The sequence below is a fragment of the Macaca fascicularis genome, chromosome 1 (genome assembly GCF_037993035.2).
Source record: "Macaca fascicularis isolate 582-1 chromosome 1, T2T-MFA8v1.1".
NCBI classification, from domain to species: domain Eukaryota; kingdom Metazoa; phylum Chordata; class Mammalia; order Primates; family Cercopithecidae; genus Macaca; species Macaca fascicularis.
This window is the reverse complement of record NC_088375.1, coordinates 148,652,160-148,671,477: the sequence shown is the minus strand read 5'-3', so window position 1 is coordinate 148,671,477 and position 19,318 is coordinate 148,652,160. Positions and strand designations below refer to the sequence as shown.

At 34.4% G+C, this 19,318-nt stretch overlaps 1 protein-coding gene and 1 pseudogene across 6 annotated transcripts in view; one reads left to right on the top strand and one right to left on the bottom strand.

The window, feature by feature from the left end:
- COL24A1 (collagen type XXIV alpha 1 chain) overlaps positions 1–19,318 on the bottom strand; it is a 400,532-nt gene that overhangs the window by 260,954 nt on the left and 120,260 nt on the right. For all 6 annotated transcript variants that reach the window (XR_012418180.1, XM_015433402.4, XM_065519318.2 and 3 more), the window contains 7 exons: positions 16,216–16,269; positions 14,050–14,094; positions 6,173–6,226; positions 6,052–6,096; positions 5,755–5,808; positions 5,453–5,506; positions 371–424 (listed from right to left, as the gene is read on the bottom strand). Coding sequence is in view for 5 of the 6 variants with exons in the window: in XM_015433402.4 (XP_015288888.3) it covers positions 371–424; positions 5,453–5,506; positions 5,755–5,808; positions 6,052–6,096; positions 6,173–6,226; positions 14,050–14,094; positions 16,216–16,269 (360 nt within the window). In the remaining variant the exon portion in view is untranslated. The remainder of the gene's footprint in view (positions 1–370; positions 425–5,452; positions 5,507–5,754; positions 5,809–6,051; positions 6,097–6,172; positions 6,227–14,049; positions 14,095–16,215; positions 16,270–19,318) is intronic.
- LOC135968709 (uncharacterized) lies at positions 11,881–12,846 on the top strand (annotated as a pseudogene).

Genomic DNA, 19,318 nt, shown 5'->3' with positions numbered 1-19,318 from the left:
GTATGAGATTTCAATGATATATGGATATAGCAATAATTGGAAACATTTTGCATTAATAATTCAGTGGAGTTTCTTTCCTGAAATTGGGTTCCAAGTCTCAAGTACTTGTTATTAATAGCTGTGCAGAACAAATAAATCAGCTGTGATCCTAATCAGTGTGAAAATGTGGCTAATGCGTTTTTCTGTTTCCCTAGGATCCCTGTTGCATACCTCGTGACACAACAGAAAAAATTTAGTCCAAACTATTTACAGAGATACAAACTTTAAAGAGGATCTTTCTTAAGCTTCCTATGTTTAAATATGTTTTACCAAACAAGTTTAATTTCCACCATTTTGTTTCAAATTTATTATCTTTCCACCAATATTTTACCTCTGGTCCTGGAGGGCCAGATGGTCCTTGGAGTCCTGGGTCACCTGTTTGGCCCTAAAATGGGGGGGAGGATCAAAGTATAAACATTAACTTAATAAACACAATTAAAAGAAGAAACAGGCATATGGTAAAAAAAATAGTAGTCATTATATTATCATGTCAAACAAGGTTGTAATGACTTTTTAGAAAAATTTGTAACCATCATTACCGTAAAAGTTTTTAAATAAGATGTTTATAGGTTGAATATACATTCACTCAAGTGTTAGTGATATAAACAAATTAATGAGTCAAGTGCTCAAATCAAGAAAAAAAATTGTGTGTTTATGCATGTTTCACAGAGATAAGACAATAAAGCTGGACTCAACAAGATAGGGAATTCTAGATGAGAAACTGCTTTTATAAATAACCACAGTCCCAGGGCTGTCTCTGAAAATTCCTCTCTCCTTTGATACTGTAAGTGGCCTGAATTAGTAATTAAGACTCACCTGGATTGAAATCCTTGTTACTTAATCTCTCTAAGCCTCAGTTTTCTCATCAATAAAATAGAAATAATAATTATAGTAGTAACATTCTCAAAGAGTCATTGGAAGTTAAATTAGATAATATATGTGAAGTGCTAAGCAGAATGTCTGACATATGAAGTACTCATTAAATATCAACCAATTTTACAATCATTATTCCTTCTCTTCACACCCTTGCTGCTTTCCTGGCTCATACACAGAATTCCTAGATCGTTTTCATCCTTTAATTGAAGTTTTGAGGATTCAGTTTTCATATCTCTGAAGCTAGTTTCTGAGATTCATGATAAAGATGTGAAATCAGGGTTAGAGGAGAAAGTGACAGGAGAGAGAAGTAGGCATAAATCCTGAAACCAGAGAAGGCTAGCAATGCTTTCAAGAGATGAAAGTTTGGAAAGGGAAGACAGTAGTCTGATATATCTATTTTCATAAGAAAAACTATTGCATTCATTATTTCTGTCATATTAAGTTTCAAATTTAATTTAAATAAGCCTCAGATCACCTAAACTTGCAAGTTACAATATGGGATTGCCCATTTTCCAAAACCTAAAGCACAGTTTCCAATATGCACTTAATTCATTCTCAGTGCTGAGGTATCTGGACATAAAACAAGACACCATACAACTACTGCAATCAAACCTAGAGGAAGGCAGTGAAATACTATGGAAAGCCTCATTTAAGTTTCCCTTTCCAAATAAACAAAAACAAAATCTGTGATCTGTCAGAATCAGTATACTGAAGTTCTCAAAACGACAAGCATCTCTCTTTAAAGAAGATAGAGATAGGGGCGAGGGGCTCTCATTGGAGCCCTCTAGTGGCAAAATCCAATCACAAAGCTAAATTTCTAAGCAGTGAGGATAAAATAGCAATACCCTAGGGCTTTGTTTTCAGAAAAGCTAATTGACAATCAGATATTTAAAAACAGAAATTGTGTCATGATTTTATTTGTTCTTCAGAATAATTCTTTGTTTTGAAAAACTTCGATTGCAAATTTCCTATGAATGTCAATTTTCCTTTATAAAAGCTGACATTTTAAGTAACTTAGAAGTTACTTAAAGTTACTTATCTATAGATAACTGACTAATATTAAATAAACATCTACAAATGACAAAAACCTCTAGCTAAAAAATGGATAGAGCATAACAATTGTGTTTGTTTTCTTGGTCTAAAGGAAAGTGTATTTACTGACAACCTCAGAGTGGTAGTTTTCTCTATTTTTTTAAAATACTTATAGAGCAAAAGCTTTCCTATTCAAGAACTGTACCAACTTTCCAAATCAGGACATTCTTTCTTATATCTTGAAAATATTACTTCATGTTACAACTTAGACCTACTTGGAAACAATATTAGTTAGTAACACCAACCTCTTAGGTAACAGAAAATTAAAAGTAGGATCTATAAAATAGGGAAGACATCCTTATGATGTTGACATTCTTTCCATGACAGTAAACAAATATTTTAGGTAGTATTAACTTATATAATTGAGTGTGGGAGTTTGTTTCTTAATATAATAACGGATTCTGCATAAGCAACTTTTCATCAAACAAGTGTCTCCTTCCATAAAAAGCAAAGTTTTCCTGGTCAAATATCTACAGTTTTTCTATTAATAATATATAGAGCCAGGTGCAGTGGCTCACACCTATAATCCCACACTCTGGGAGACCAAGGTGAGAGGATCGCTTGAGGCCAGGAGTTTAAGACTAGCCTGGGCAACAAAACAAGACCCAGTTTCTACAATTTTTTTTTTTTTTTTAATTAGCTGGGCATAGTGGTGAGCACCTGCAGTCCTTGCTACTTGAGAGGCTGAGGTGAAAGGACCACTTGAGCCCAAGAGTTGGAGACTGCAGTGAGCTGTGATGGCACCATTACACTCTATCCTGAGCAACAGAGGGAGACCCTGTCTCCTAAAACATTTTTTTAAATTAAAACAAAAAGATACAAACAAGTAATAGATACAACAAGAGAGACTAAAGACAAGGCTATCTCACTAATTTTAATTCATGAATGCCTATCTTACCTTCGGCCCAAAGTGTTTTCAAAAGTTTGGTAAGACAAATAAAAAATCAATTATCTCCCTATCAAAGTAATTCCTGCTGACATTAATTTTCTTTATTAGAACAGTACACAAAGGTGTAAAACGAGTAAGTAAAAGACTCACTCTCATTGTCTCTTGCTCCCTGCCCTAAAAGAACATCATTAGCATTTATTGTGACTTCTTTCAGGAAAAAAATACTAAGGGCTTTAAGATAATGTGTTAAAGGTGAAATAGGCTCTCTGTCTTTTCTTTAGTTTACACTAGAGGAATATTAATAAGTACTATCTAAGAACATCATAATCACAGGACTATACGGAACCTTACATACGATATGGCCTAACTTTCTTTTTTTCTTTTTTTTTCTTGAGACGGAATCTCACTCTGTCACTAAGGCTGGAGTGCAGTGGCACAATCTTGACTCACTGCAACCTCTGCCTCCCGGGTTCAAGCTATTCTCCTGCTTCAGCCTCCTGAGGAGCTGGGACTCCAGGTGTGTGCCACTATGCCTGGCTAATTTTTGTATTTTTAGTAGAGATGGGGTTTCACCATGTTGGTCAGGGTGGTCTCGAACTCCTGACCTCGTGATCTGCCTGCCTCAGCCTCCCAAAGTGCTGGGATTACAGGCATGAGCCACCATGCGTGGCCCTAACTTTAATTTTAAACATGAGAAACTGGTACCATGGTAGTTAAATACCCAAGGTTAAATACCCTAGCTAGTAGGTTAAGTGCCAGAGCTAGGACCAGAATCCAGGTCTTTGTCTCTCTAGCCAATGATTTTTTTACTCCCATAAATGTGTTATAAATAGAAATTTAATCAAAGAGTAAGGAACACTAAAATGGTTTGCCTTGTGTAAGCATGATACTTACCTCTAGTTTTCTCAAAAAATTAATTGTAAGGTACAAAAGAATAATACTTATATTATTTATTAGTTAATAGTGCCCTTAGAGCATGTATTGTATCATTTCATCCTATTTGGTCAAGGGATAGAAAACTGTCACATTATTAAAAAAAAAAAGAGAAATATGTAAAAAAGATCTTATTTTGCCAATCACTGCACATCAGAGTGTCTTTATATGGTTTAAGAACCATGTTGAAAAACAGAAGTAGTTTGTTAGCTTCATGATCTATTCTCATGATCCAGTTTATGCACTCTAGAGCTTCTGAGATTCAACTCAAGGGTACAAGGGAGGGTACATGGCTTACTAGGTTAAGCCCTTATGGCAATAAACCCAGGGCAAAAAACTACTATAAGCAAAGGTCACCACTAACATTTCATCGAAAAGATGCCAAAAATTGTTCTTTGGGTTAAATAATTCCGAAGAGATGTATATAAAATACTATCAGTGTTAGAAGTCACAAAGAACGGGGTAAAGTTCTGTAATTTAATACTGCTTCCTGACATTAAAAAAAATAAACAATCCTTAGATGGAAGGGTAGAGCTAGAGGGAAGACAATAAACTGCTCAGGAACACAACACTCTTATTTTTAAATGTATGTTTTAATGTGACATTAATAAATTATAATCCTATATGTATTTTTATATGTATAATCATCTCTATCTTTTTTGTAGAATTGAATCCTATATCTAATTTTTTCTATCTGTAATCACCTTTACCTTCATGGAGCTGTAATCAATATTAAAATCCTAAAACCGTCTTAAAATATTAAACCCTAAAACAGTATGGCACAGTAGCTAAAAGCATAAACTCGGACATACCTGATTGCCTAGGTTTTTCTGAATGGTCACCTACTAAGTAACTGGTGGCTACCCAGGTGACCTTAGGCATTTTCTAACACTGTGTCTCAATTTTCTTAATATAAAAAATAGGAATAATAATAGTACCAACTTTGTAGGATTGTTGTGAAGATTAATTTAGATGTATAGTCCTTTGAATACTGCCTGGTATTGTGTAGTCAGTAAATGTCAGCTACAATAATTATGATTTTTAATATTTAGAAATATATTTTTCTCATGTTTTAATCATTTTATTTAAATAGCTCTAATAATTAAGTAATTTTGATTTACAATTTTTTCAGTTTTATGTTAACGCAATATAAGGTATCTTTTTCTTTCATCTAATTGATATCCAAGGGTTAGAAAAAAAATAAGGATTTAGAATATTTTGGTCCACAAGAGAGTGCAAACATGCTACCTTTTCTTCAGACTGTTTCCTTAATAAAATTGCTATTTTGAAAAGTTAAAATATTATTTAAGATGCTTCATATTTTCTGGCTTCAAAGCCTATTGTTTTAATTTAAATATTGTCTATAATAGATTATTCAGTAGAATAATATGACCAAGATCTTTAGGACTCTCAGAAACTTGGCTTTGGCCTAGGGTTGGGAGTAGAGGGAAGTCCAAAAGTCTACGGAATGTGAACTGAATACTTGAGGGATTTGCTATATTCTGAAACTGAGGAGGCAAATGCTCAGTAGGCTTATACCCTACTTAGATCAACAGTGTCGAGACTCATGCCATCGCATGCACTCTGTCAATTACAAAGAGCAAAGCAAAAGTTCAAACCTACTGAAGGCCCTGGCTTTCCTCTCATCCCTTGTGGTCCTGGCAAACCAACAGCACCCTAAAAGAAGAGAATAACAGAGAGAAGAGAAAGTTATTATAGCACAAAAGGCAGATATACCACTATTTACAAACTGCTAACAAATTTCATAAAGTATGCTAAAATATTGAGAAAAAAGTTTCAAACAAGAACTTAAAACCATACTGATACCACATTCTAACACAAGACATGGATAAAATAATAAGCAGTTCTTTCTTTTGAATTTACACTTTTTCATATTTACATAAAATTAATGGTATAAACATTACCTTGTCTCCAGGATACCCTGGTTCTCCTAGCTCTCCTGCAGTCCCTTGTTCACCCTGGAAAGCACAATTTCATGCAAAGATACTTATGTATCACAAACATGGCAATATTATAAGGAAGCAAATATTCATTATAAAAGAATAATTTCTCTATTTTTCTTACTTCTGAGGAAAACTAATATAATTGATACTACAAATTAGACTCCATAAAAACAAAATATTTCATAAATTGTGTTGACTGAAAAGTAAAAGACAAATGTGATAAAAAAATTATTTTTATAATATTAATATTTAAATCACCTTATCACCTTTGATTCCAGGTAGTCCTTTATTCCCTGAAAGACCCTACGAAAAAAGGTGACATTTTGTGATATCATAGAGAGATTAAAGGGAAATATCCATTATACAAATAGAACCATACCACTGGGCCAGGAATTCCAGCAGGTCCAATTGGTCCTACAGGGCCAACACTGCCCTGAAAAACAGTAAGAAAGAAGTGCACCATTAATCATTCATTAGGATTAGAAAGAAAATGTGGCAGAATTAATAAATTAATGAACCCAAAACAGTCATCTCACTAAGCTCCTACACGTGCCTTGCTCTTCAACAACTTATTTTCCTCTCTACATTTATAAATCATACCAATATTTCAAACTTTAGTGAAGTCCATCATTTTTCGGAAACCTTTTCATATTTGTCTAGTCCACAGAGATTCTTTCCTCCTTTGAGCTCCTATGATACTGTCCATGACATTCATCTTGCAATATTTCTCCAACTAGATGAGACCTTTAAAAAATATTTCAGTGCCATGCTCCCGGGAAATAACAACAGATACTTCATTTGATTGTCTTAGAGTTTTATTTCACCCACTTATTCAGCCAATATTTATTGAGCAGTTACTATGTGCCAGACATCCTAATGATTTGATTTTATAATTTCCAGTTTGCAGAATGAGAAAATTTATCATAATTTCAGGGATAAACTCAGAGGCAAACAAAAGGCTGTATCCTTCTGGGCTTATCTCATTTATTCATCATTTAATATTTACTAAGCATAATATGTACAAGACACTGTTGAAGAATAAAAGAGAAAAAAGACATAATCTCTAACATCAATTTAATCTTCTAATTCCTCAGAAACATTACCACTATTATCTCCCGCAAGCAAGAGACTTAGAAAAAACTCTTTCAATATGTCATCTTAGAAAACAAAGGGCAATAGCAACATAAGGGTATGAAAGAAAAAATTGCAAAACAAAATGGCACTTCTTGGTGGTTTGGGATCAGTTATAATTTCTGTGTCACTAAGGTCTCATTTTTCTTCTTTCACTCACTACCTTTCTTTGCCTGGTTTCCTTACTACTCTTTATAATGGAAATCCAAGTTAGTTCAAACTTCTCTTTTTAGTTTTGAAATATTAAGGAACTATTGAAGTTGCATTTGTGAAATGCCAAAAATGTTACCCCTTGTAGTTAGAATTCCAGTTTCTTAGGATAGCATCCTAGGTCCTCTCTATCAGACCTCCATCAATCTTTCCAGTCTCCTTTCCTTCCATTGTCCTCATTTCCATTCCCCTTTACTTCTCCCTCCCCGAAATCCTCCGTTCTAGCTGCAGTGGACATGCTCTCCCTTATCAAATGCTCAGAACCTTTGACAAGACAGTTACCAGTACTAGAATGCCATTCTACTTCACTACTTAGTACACAGCACTGTACTTTTTTTTTTCTGCCTTCCTAGTCTGTGCATTTTGTGACAGCAGAAAAACATGTCTCATTTGCTTTTTTAATTTCCCAGACCCAACATAATAACTGGCAGATAATGGTTCTGAAATAAAGTGTAGAATGAATACTGAAGGGATTAATTTGAAATGGTGATTTCTAGAGCTCAATATCCCAACATAACAGCATTTCTAATTGTCTACATTTATATAATACAAATTTCAGAATGGAGAATATGACATCATATGGAAGAGTCTTAAAGTCTGTGAAATATAACTATGATAAATTATTTCTAACATGTTTAATCCTGAAATATATAACACTGTTACAGGCAAAGGGTAATACTTTCCAACTTAACAGATATGCAATATTAATACATCATGCTTGTAATTTCAAATTATGTCAATAGGAAAACTTATGCTTATGATTACAGTGGATAGTTTATTCAAAGTTCATAGCTTTAAAACTTATGATAGGTTAGAAAAACACAAAAATATCTATGCTTGGAAATTGTGTAAAAGTAATCCAAGAAAGTATAGAAAGGACTATCTTAACGAACACACAAAAAAATCTTTCTTTATGACCTGTTGTTTTCATCATAGATAAAATAATATTCTTAACTTTTTTCAGTAAGTATATTACTGGCATCTTCAGATGAATGTACTTTGTATGTATAATATCTTATTTTACTTTTCAGTGACTCTATAAGAAAAATCACCTAATGATAAGTATTGGGAGATATGAAAAATACATTATAATGAACTTAGAAAAATAAAGACCTATAAAGTAAAATTGAATACTATGGAATCGAAATTTCCAAGAAACAGCATGTCACAGATTGAGTGGAAATTCTACTCCTGAGAAACTATAGCCTTCTGAAAGTAACTCAGTTCTCAGTTCTACAAAGGTAACCTGAAAGTCCTTCAGCATTCCCTACCTACCAACTCATCTTCCACAAGAATGTGGAACAGACAGAAGAAATACTTTTGTGCACGGGAGCTTTGCTGAGGGTGTTTGGGATATGGTATCAGAGACAGAGGCGCCTCCCACACAGCTCCTCTGAGAACTTCTGAATTAAAGTCAAAGAAATAGAGAGACCCAAAGGATAAGTTATTTATATTAAAAAGAGCAGTCACTGGCCAATTAATAAGAGTTCATATGAGTATACTGCAGAAAGGACTGTGAGTTCCACATGGTTCTTTTTAATCACACCCATCATACTCATACGTGATACACATTGTCACTAGTCTAAGAAAGCATATAACAATGATGACCAACTGCATGGAAAAAATAATTTAGTTAAAGCAATAGCATCTTTTATCAGAAACTAAACCTGCTGGAAGGGAACATCTGAGAGATAAAGCAGAGGCTGCTGCTCTGGGCAAGCAGACAAGTTGTTTACTATGCAATATAAAGGTTCTCCATAATCCTTCCCAATTACTTTCAAAACCTCAATTCTTTCCATTCTGCTCCCAACCCCCTACTTCCTATGCTACAATCCCACTACTCCTCTTTCCATTCCCAAACATTCATTTTCCCTCATCTTCTGTGTATCTGAACACAGTATTTTTGTATCTAAAGAACCCTCTTCCCCCTTTCACCCCACCCCATTCGTATACAATCTTCAAGATATAGCCCCCAAAATATCTCCTTTGTGAAGCCTACTCTGACTTTCCAAGATAACACAAATTGCTCCTTTCTCAGTGGTTTTACATTTAATCCATTATAGCAGCAATCACAGTATATGACACTACTTATTTTTCCTTCTATGCCATTAGATTGTAATATTGCCAAAAATAGGAATCTTAACTTGTTCATATTATTAGGCCTAGCAGTTAGTTCAGCCATTTGGTAGGTGCTCATGTTGTTTTAATTTTTAAAAGTAATGAATGTAAAATGGAAGTAACAATAACTGCTTTATTTACTTTACAACTCATTGAGGAGCAAATAAGATATGTATATGAAACTACTTTGAAAAGTAGAAAGGACCATCTGTATCAATTTAGAAGAGATGAGGACTACAAAGATGGCTCTTACTATCTGATGGTTAATTCTCAAATGGTTTTTGGGCTGGGCCCAGGGCCTTGCTGCTTTGTGCAGTCTCAGGACTTGGTGCACTGCATCCCAGCTGTGGCTAAAAGGGGTCAACACAGAGCTCAGGCCGGTGCATCAGAGGGTGCAAGCCCTGAGCCTTGGCTACACACGTGATGTTGAGCCTGCAGGTGCACAGAAGTCAATAATTGAGGTTTGGGAACCTCTGCCTACATTTCACAGGATGTAAGGAAATGCCTGGATGTCTAGGCAGAAGTTTGCTGCAGGGGTGACGCCCTCATGGAGAATCTCTGCTAAGACAGTGTAGAAGGGAAATGTGGGGTCAGAGCCCCCACACAGAGTCCCCACTGGGGCACTTTTTAGTGGAGCTGTGAAAAGAGGGCCACCATCTTCCAGACCCCAGAATGGTAGATCCACCAACAGCTTGCACCATTCACCTGGAAAAGCCACAGGCACTCAATGCCAGCCTATGAAGGCAGCTGGGAGGGGGTCTGTACCCTTTAAAGCCACAGGGTGGTGCTGTCCAAGGCTGTGGAAACCCACCTCTTATATCAGTGTGACCTGGATGTGAGCCATGGAGTCAAATTGAGATCATTTTGGAATTTTAAATTTTAATGACTGCCCTACTTGATTTTGGACTTTCATGGCGCCGGTAGCCCCTTTGTTTTGGCCAATATCTCCTAATTGGAATGGAAGTATTTACCCAGTGCCTGTACCCCCCTTGTATCTAGGAGGTAACTAATTGCTTTCAATTTTACAGGTTCATAGTAGGAGGGACTAGCCTTGTTTCAGGTGAGACTTTGGACTTGGACTTTTGGGTTAATGCTGGAATGAGCTAGGACTTTGGGGGACTGTTGGAAAGGCATGATTGTGTTTTGAAATGTGTCCTCACATGAGATTTGGGAGGAGCCAGTGGCAGAATGATATGGTTTGGCTATGTCCCCACCCAAAATCTCATCTTGAATTGTAATTCCCATAACCCCCACAGGCCAAGGACTGGACCAGGTGAACATAATTGGGTCATGGAGATGGTTGCCCCATGCTGTTCTCACGATAGTAAGTGAGGCTCATGAGATCTGATTGTTTTATAAGCATCCGTCATTTCCCTTGTTTGCATTCACTCTGCCACCCTCTACAGAAGGCACTTGCTTTTCCTTGCCTTCCACCATGATATTAAGTTTCCTGAGGCCTCCCCAGCAATGTGGAACTGTGAGTCAATTAAACCTCTTTCCTTTATAAATTACCCAGTCTCAGTTATTTCTTCATAGCAGTGTGAGAATGGACTAATACAGTTATCATTAGCCATTTCCTTTTCTGTAGAATCTCTTCCCATGAACTGAAAGGTGAATGGAGAAAGAGAAAATACAGAAGATTCAGTTATTTTTCCTGAGTACTTTTATGTGCCAGGTAGTGTGCTAAGTGTTGGAGAAAAGTAGAGATAGTGTTTCAGGTAGACAAACATGTGCAAAACCTTGTAGCAAAGATGCTGCTGCATGGCATCTGAGAATTAACAGCTTTGCTAGTATACAAATAGTATGTAATGAACATGTGGATAAGAACCAAACCAGACTAGATATCTTGGGCCATGTTTTAAAAATTTGGTCTTAATTTTGAGAGTAATAACAGAAGCGCTTTAGCTAATCAACTCCATGCTAATAGATTAAATAAAAACTGCATGAAGAGCATCTTTGGAATCTAACTCCTTTTGCTTACTTCCTTTCTCTACCCATTGACTAATACCTACAGGTTTAACCCTATTCTAAGTTCTCAGAAAAAAAAAAAGTCAATTTGTGTTCCACCATCACATAGAGTTTCTCAGGAAGGACTAAAGAAATCTTATAAGGTAGATAATATACACTTAAGGGAGTATAAGTTTTAAGGAGGTGGTACAGCCCAACAAAATTCTGGACTCTGGATTTGGATCACCTGGCTTCAAATCTGGGCTCAAACACTTATCAGCTCAGTAGTCATGGGTTGGTCTGAGAATGCAATGACTTAACAATTGTGGCCAGTCCACTGAAAATAGTAAATAAATGTGAGGCGCCCTCAGTAATTTTATTATTACTACTACTACAAATCTTACCATTATGTTAGAGAAAAGTTTAAATGTTTCAGACTCACACAGGTTCTTTGACTCTAAATCCCATATTCATGTTATCCCAAGATGGCAAGTTAAAGCTTATGCTGACTTAAATTTTACCACAGTTCCAATAAATGAGCTCCTGACTTATTTATTTTTATTTATTTGATTTTTTTAGAGAGATGGGGCCTTACTTCATCACCTAGGCTGGAGTGCAGCAGCATGATCATAACTCACTGATGCCTCTAACTCCTGGGCTCAAGAGATGCTCTCACCTCAGCCTCCTAAGTAGCTGAGACTACAGGTGTGCTCTACCTCACTTGGCTAATTGAAACATTTTTCTCAGCTTTATTTTTTAAACTACTTTTTTATTTAAATAAGGAGAATTCTTCCCTATGGAAAGAGCTAGCACAATCACATATTTGAAAGGAGAAACAGTAGGTACTGAACTGGAGGAAAAGGGCGAAGGCTGAGTGTGCCAGCACCAGCCTGGAGAATCCACAATTCCACTTCCTATCCAAGGTAAGTTTCCCAAAATAATATATAAACAAGCTGCACATTATACCTTTAGCCATTGTCTGCCCTTTCAAATATCTGGTCTACATGAAAAGACAAAGAAGAAAGGCCAAAACAAAAACAAAAGGAAACAAAAACAAAATGCAACCCTCTCAAAAACAAAAGAAAAAATACCCCAAATCTTTTTTACTACACAAGGCATGAGGTCAAAAGCTTAGAGTACAGTGTCTCCTTTAAGCCATGGAAGAAAAGCATCCACATAGAGCCTTAGCAAGAATTTCCACTCTGAGGCTTTGTAACATGCTGAAGACAGGGCCCTAGGGGTGCTGCTGACATCTTGGAGGCCACCAACTGAGGTGGAGAATCAGTGAACAGCAGGTCTCATGCACTTGGAAGATCACCAGCCAAATATGCACTGGTGGCCTGGTGGAGCATGGCTGGGTGACTGTCTACCCCCAACACTGAACCACTCCTATCCCAGATGACCTACTTCTTAGGTCTGTCTCATATTTCACAAAAGAGCTGGAAGTCCGCATTTCTCATTCATCACAATACAGGACAAAGCACACACACTCTAGTATCTTTGGTCATCAAAGGCCATTTCCAACAAACTCTCAAAGGTTTGCTTTGCAAGAAGTGAAAAGGGACAAATGAAGATTTGAAGGGCAGCCTGTAGCCACTTGGCAGAAGGAAACCAAATGGCAGGGAGGGGGCTTCACCAGAACTGCCATGCTGCCACAGTGGGCCAGGCTAATTTTCTTTTTTCTTTCTTTCTTTTTTCTTTTCTTTTCTTTTTTTTTTTTTTTTTTTTGTTGTTGTTGTTGTAGAGTTGGGATCACATCATCTTGCCCAGGCTGGTCTCAAACTCCTAAGCTCAAGTAACCCTCCTGCCTTGGCCTCCTAAAGTGCTGGGATCATAGGCATGAGCCACCATGCCCGGCCATGACTTCTTTGACCAAGCTGTCACCTTGTGCTTTGGGATAGCTAAAGATAAGGGAAAGAAGACTGAAAGAAAGGCTATCAATATATTGAACAGACATTTGCACTCCCGTGTTTATTGCAGCAGTATTCAGAATAGCCAATATACAGAATCAACTTAAGTGTCCATCAATAGATGAATGAATAAAGAAAATGTGGTACATACAAACAATAGAATACTATTCAGCTATAAAAAAGAATGAGATTCTGTCATTTGCAACAACATGAACAGAACTGGAGGACATTATGTTAAATGAAATAAGCCAGGTACAGAAACGTAACTAACACATGTTCTCACAAATATGTGGGAGCTAAATATATGAGAAGGGTAGGGGTGGAGGATATAAAAGGGATGATAAATAGATACAAAAATACAGTTAGAAAGAATAAGATCTAGTATTTCATAGCACAATAGAGTGGCTATTTTTAACAATAGTTGATCACAGATTTCAAAATAAAATAAAAGAGGGAAATTAGAATGTTCCCAACACAAAGAAATAGTAAGTGTTTGAGGTGATACAAGCACCAATTATTCAAATTTTGATCATTACACATTTTTTCTTGTAACAGGTATCACATATACCCCATAAATATGTACAATTATTACGTATTGAAAATAATTGACAATTTTTTTAAAAGGAAAGAAGTGGGTCTTCTATGTCTTATGCTTTTGAGGAAATTTTGTCTTAGGTATCCTTTAGCGTACAGGTACAAACACATACATACAGGTCTATAAAAATATATCATTATTTTTTCTTATAAAATACATTAATTTTTTGACTTACACTACTGGTCTAATTATTCATATCTGGTTGAAAAATACATTTAATCAAGGTTGATAACCAATAAAGACAGTAAAACTTCTCATTTTCCTAAGTTTCAAAAACACATCTAACATATATAAATTGCACAATAAAATATTTTTTTAAGAATGATGATATTTAGTGATACTCACTCTAAGCCCAGGAAACCCCGGAGGACCAGTGCCACCTACAAGTCCCTATTGTAAAAGAAATGTGCAATACTTATTAAATTTGATTCCCAACTACTGAAGGTATTTCTGAAGATAAACACAAAAACTTTCTAGCTAAGAATACATCAAAATGTACCTTCTATTATAGCTAACTTCTGAAACTCCCCTAATCTTATGCATCCTCCTGAGAAGGACAAACCCATGGTGGCCGTTTATGTTCTTCACAAGTGCCCTTGGCTAAATGCTTTTGGACGCCAGGACTACCACTTAATTCTAGCTTAAGTAGAGTCCTCTCTGCTTCCTACGTATTTAACCAAGGAAGTAAATCCCATCAATAATCAACACTGTACATTTAATTAGGCTATCTACTCTTATGAAAAGACAGGTGGTCAGCATGTAGGATTAGAAAAACATTTTCAGATGGTTTAAAACACTATCGACTCTTTTGAAGTACATTATTTAAATTCTCTAATCTTCATTTTTCTCATTAAAACAGAAATACCAATATCTCTTCTCATTGTAAAAATCACAATAAAATTTGTCATATGTAAAGGCACTATAAAAATTATAAAATTTTCAATACTGTTAAATTATTTATGTAAGTATCAGATTTTAATGATCATTATTAAATATTCCAGCTGATTTGTGATTGGTCTTTTGAACTCATTGTCATTACACTTTATAGTCTTTAAGATAATTCCTAATTCACTTTATGTCACTGTCACATTATTTACAAGGCACAAAGTACATGAATGTCCTTCTTTTTTTGCATTTCAAATTCTGTTCTGAAACAAAGGCAGAGAATATACTATAGGGGATTATAAACCAGTAAACTAAATATATCCAGTTGACTCTTGTATTTTAAAGATTTTAAAAACTCAAAATGCTTCTGAAGAAACATTATTATATTTTAAATGAAGAGCAGAAAACTTTAAATATTCTAGGAAAATGTTAATATTAATATAATTTATATAATTAATATTAATTGAATTATATAAATCAATTATATATTAAGATATAATTAATATTAATTACATATTTAGATAATTATATAATTAATATAATTTATATAATTTATATAATTATATAATTAATATAATTTAAAAGAAAACTTCAAATATTCTGGGAGTCTTAATAGACTTCATGGATAGTAACTGACAAAAAATTATGTAAAATGGCTTCACACTAGGTACACAAGAGCACAAATGGCATTAAAAATAAATAATGTTTACTTTATTATGCTTGAAATACTCTTCAGAATCATATGCAAGAAATAAAGGTAAACATTCCACTTAAAACATCATTCAAGTTTTTAACAATGTATTTGAAAATCAGTTCTACTCTTATCTGCTATGCCTTATAACAAATGAAACCTTGGCTGAATTCACTGAATGAGCTAATATAGTTTTAATTTGGAAAACAGAAGTAAAAAAGAAGAAAAACAAACTATTTTAAACTCTTTATATTAGTGATTTACTTATGTGTAATTATTGGAACTATTCCCAATTTAGGCTACAGAGATTTTGTGTTTTTTCTAACTCACTTTAAAATTATGAAAAGAATATGTAAATGGCATAGATTGGGAAATAGCTATTGGATGCTTTTTAAGGGCAAAAGCTAAAGCTGTTTCTACCTAGTGCCAAAAAATAGCAATCCATCATCATTCTTTGATGATATAATTAAACTAATTTTAGGACAGTAACTCTTTCTCAATCTGAACATTGACAGTTAAAAAATCCCAAAGTAGAATAATTTTCCCTAAAACACTAAGAAGTAAGGTGGATCAATGACAGGTTTGAATCCAAAGAGCAATCACTGAGTGTACAATTTTTATATAAGTCTTGTTGGTACTTTCATGTATAAGAGCCAATATTGTGATCATATATTTTTAATATTTTACTTAAGCAGTTATACCTATTTAACATCATCAAAATAATTAATTTAAAGATTGAATGTCATGATGAAATTTGAAATATTTTTGACTTATTTCCCAAGTTGAAAAATCACAAACTGGAATGTGCACAGTCGTGTGGAGACTGTTTTTCCAATAGTGTTTATTCACAAATATTATAATAAGGACTGTAAGTGCAGTGCTATAAAGTATGAATGATGTTAGAACGCAAGACTGGACCAACATAATGTACTCACAGGACTGCCATCAAGACCAGCAGGGCCTCTGTCTCCAAAGTCACCTGGAAAACCCTGTCACAGGGAAAGAGGAAGAATGCCAACATATATAAAGAATTCATTTTTGCTGTATTTTCTAATAAAAAATTTAGTAATAGAAAATATTTATTTCCTAACTCTTAAACTGTAATGCAACAAACACACTCTTTTGTATAACACACGTAATTGATTTTAAATACAATATTTCAAAAAATAAAAAACTAAATACAATATTTCTATATGTTATAAAATTATTTTATATGCCACATAACATATACAGAAAATGAAACTGAAGTTTGTTCATCATACATAAAAAATCACCAAATGAAAGGAAAAATAATGAAGATTTCTGATTGAACAATCTTCAGTTATCTCTGCTATTCCAAACTGTTCCTATACTCACTCCACAGAGAATAAAACAGCTAGTATTATTAAGCACTTACCATGTGCTAAAGGCTTTATGCACATAATTATATATACACACTTCATTTCATCTTCATAACAGGTCTATTTAATAGATACTAATAATCTCACATTGTTGTTGAGGAAGTTAAAGCACAGAGAGTGTAGGTCAGTTGCTCAAGGTTAGACCATTAAAGATGGGTGGGACAGAGATGTGAATGGAGACAGACTGATCTAGAGTCCATGCTTTTTCAACTGTGCTGCACTAAATACTTTAAATCATCATTCCAAGACACATATGTAAAACAAAAAATCCTTTAAGTACAATTTTATTAAGGAAAGGAATAATACACATAAATACTACAAACTTAAAATGAGGTGAAAATTAAAAGCTTCCCAAATGCCTATTGAGAATTCTACATGGTAAAACTATGAAGGACGGTAAAATAACAAACCTTCTCATTGTAGATTCTATTGTAAAATAACTCAATGCTCAGCTACTCTTACTTTATAAAACTACATTTTTCTCTAAAGATTTACCATTCCTCAACTTTAAAGCTCACTTTTTAAGAGGCTACTTTATAAAAATGTTTATAAGACTTACTATTATAAATATTTTCATAATATTCATTTACAACAACCAGGAATAACAAAAATAAAAGTCTATCATTAGATTCTTATAATCTCTTTACTTAGGCAAGTCAGTATTAAATATTATGTTTAACAGACTGCCAAAAATTACTGGTTCCCAGAACAAAAATGAATAGGTTAAACTTAAAAGATAGTTTAACAATTGAAAAAATGTACAATGTTTCTAAAATATAGTTAACTCCTACTAGAAGCACAGTTTCCCTTATCCTGTAATCAAAGGATAATGTAAAAACCATCTGTGTAGCCAAATATATTGTAGCCATACTCCCTTCAAAGTTAGTTGAAGTTCAAGCAAGCATTTTACTTTCATTGTCTTTGGAAGTCAAATTTTGTTGTCAACAACTTGCAACTCTGCAATATATTATCCTATTCAGTATGAGCTAACATGGATATTTGAAAGTATTTATGACACACAGGTAATGGAAAAAGTAGAAGAAATATATACTACAGTAAGTCTGAAACATAAGAGATGATTGATTTTCTTAGATAGATCATAAGTAGGTTTTTCAGAAACCTCACTGAAATAATAAAGTATAGGGGACACACTGCATGATTCCATTACTGTGTAATGTCCACAACAGGCAAATTCACAGGGACATAAAGTGGATTAGTGGTTGCCTGTGGCTGGTGATGTAGGGGAGGAATGGAAAGTGACTCCTAATGAGTACAGGATTTCTTTTGGGGGTGATGAAAATGTTACAAAATCAGATACTGTGATGGCTGCACAATTCTGAATATACTCAAAGCTGCCAAATTATACACTTTAAAGGTGAATTTTATGGTATGTGAATTATATGTCAATAAAGTTGTTCTTAAAAAACAACCTGAACAAGGAGTGGGATTGCTGAAAACATCTTTGGGAATTCACTCAGGATTGCCTAGAGAATGTGCTGTTCTCCCCAGTCCTTCCCAGTCCCTTGCATCCAGTGGGAGAAACTGCTCTCTGGCTCACCTTCCCTCAAAATTAGTAATTTCTCCCCACCTAGCAGAGGGAAGATGGGAGAGAGAAGAGGGGAAAGAATTGTGATCAATTTTTCCCTCATCACAAAATACTTACTTTCTACAACCAGCATAAAAACAATGCAATACTCATTAATTTCAACTTCTTATTCTTCCGGTAGTTCACAAACACGCGTATTAGTTGTTCACCTTGACTTTGCCCCTGAAATAATTTAGATGAGCTGAGTAATATCTACTTTAAATTTTTAATGTATTTTTCTTTATTATTATTATTATTATTATCATTGTAGAGATGGGGGTCTCACTGTGTTGCCTAGACTCTTCTCAAACTCCCAGCTTCAAGCGATACCTCCTGCCTCAGCCTCCCATAGTGTTGGGATTACAGGCGTAAGCTACCATACCAAGCCCTTGTGCATTGTTTCTTTTCCCACTTTATTACTCATTAAACATTTCATTTTAATTCTCTATTCTTGACAGAGATGATTTATTCTTTTAATCCGTCTTATATACTGATCATGTATTATCAATTTTTGAAATAATTTCTATGAAATCTAGACACTTCTTGTTTTATGAAATATTGCACAGCTAATACCACAAAGGCATTATTTGGCTCTTTATTAGATACATAATATTTTCTTTTAAAGAAAATCATACCAATGTTTTATACTGTTGAATCTCCTTGCTTGTTTATTGTTTATTCAGTTGTTTTTCAATGTTAATAACTGCATTAATATTTTTAATACAGGTGAGGTTCTATATTCTTTTAATCATGAGCCTAAATGTTTGCAGCCACATAGGTTCATTGCCAAAAAATGGTCTTCAAGATTGCTTGTGAAATATGGAACAGTATCTTTTTCCTTTAATTTTATAATACAAAAGACAGTCTCTATAATTTCTTTAACCAGTTGAAAGAATGTTGAAGAATGAAATATTTTGTTATATTTGCCTGGTAGAAAATTATAATCATTAATTTAAATCAAATTGTGTTTTCCTAAAAATACTCTCACATTGCCAAAGGACATAACGGCCATTTTCCAGGATTATCATGCAACAGAGATAGGAAAGCTCAAGA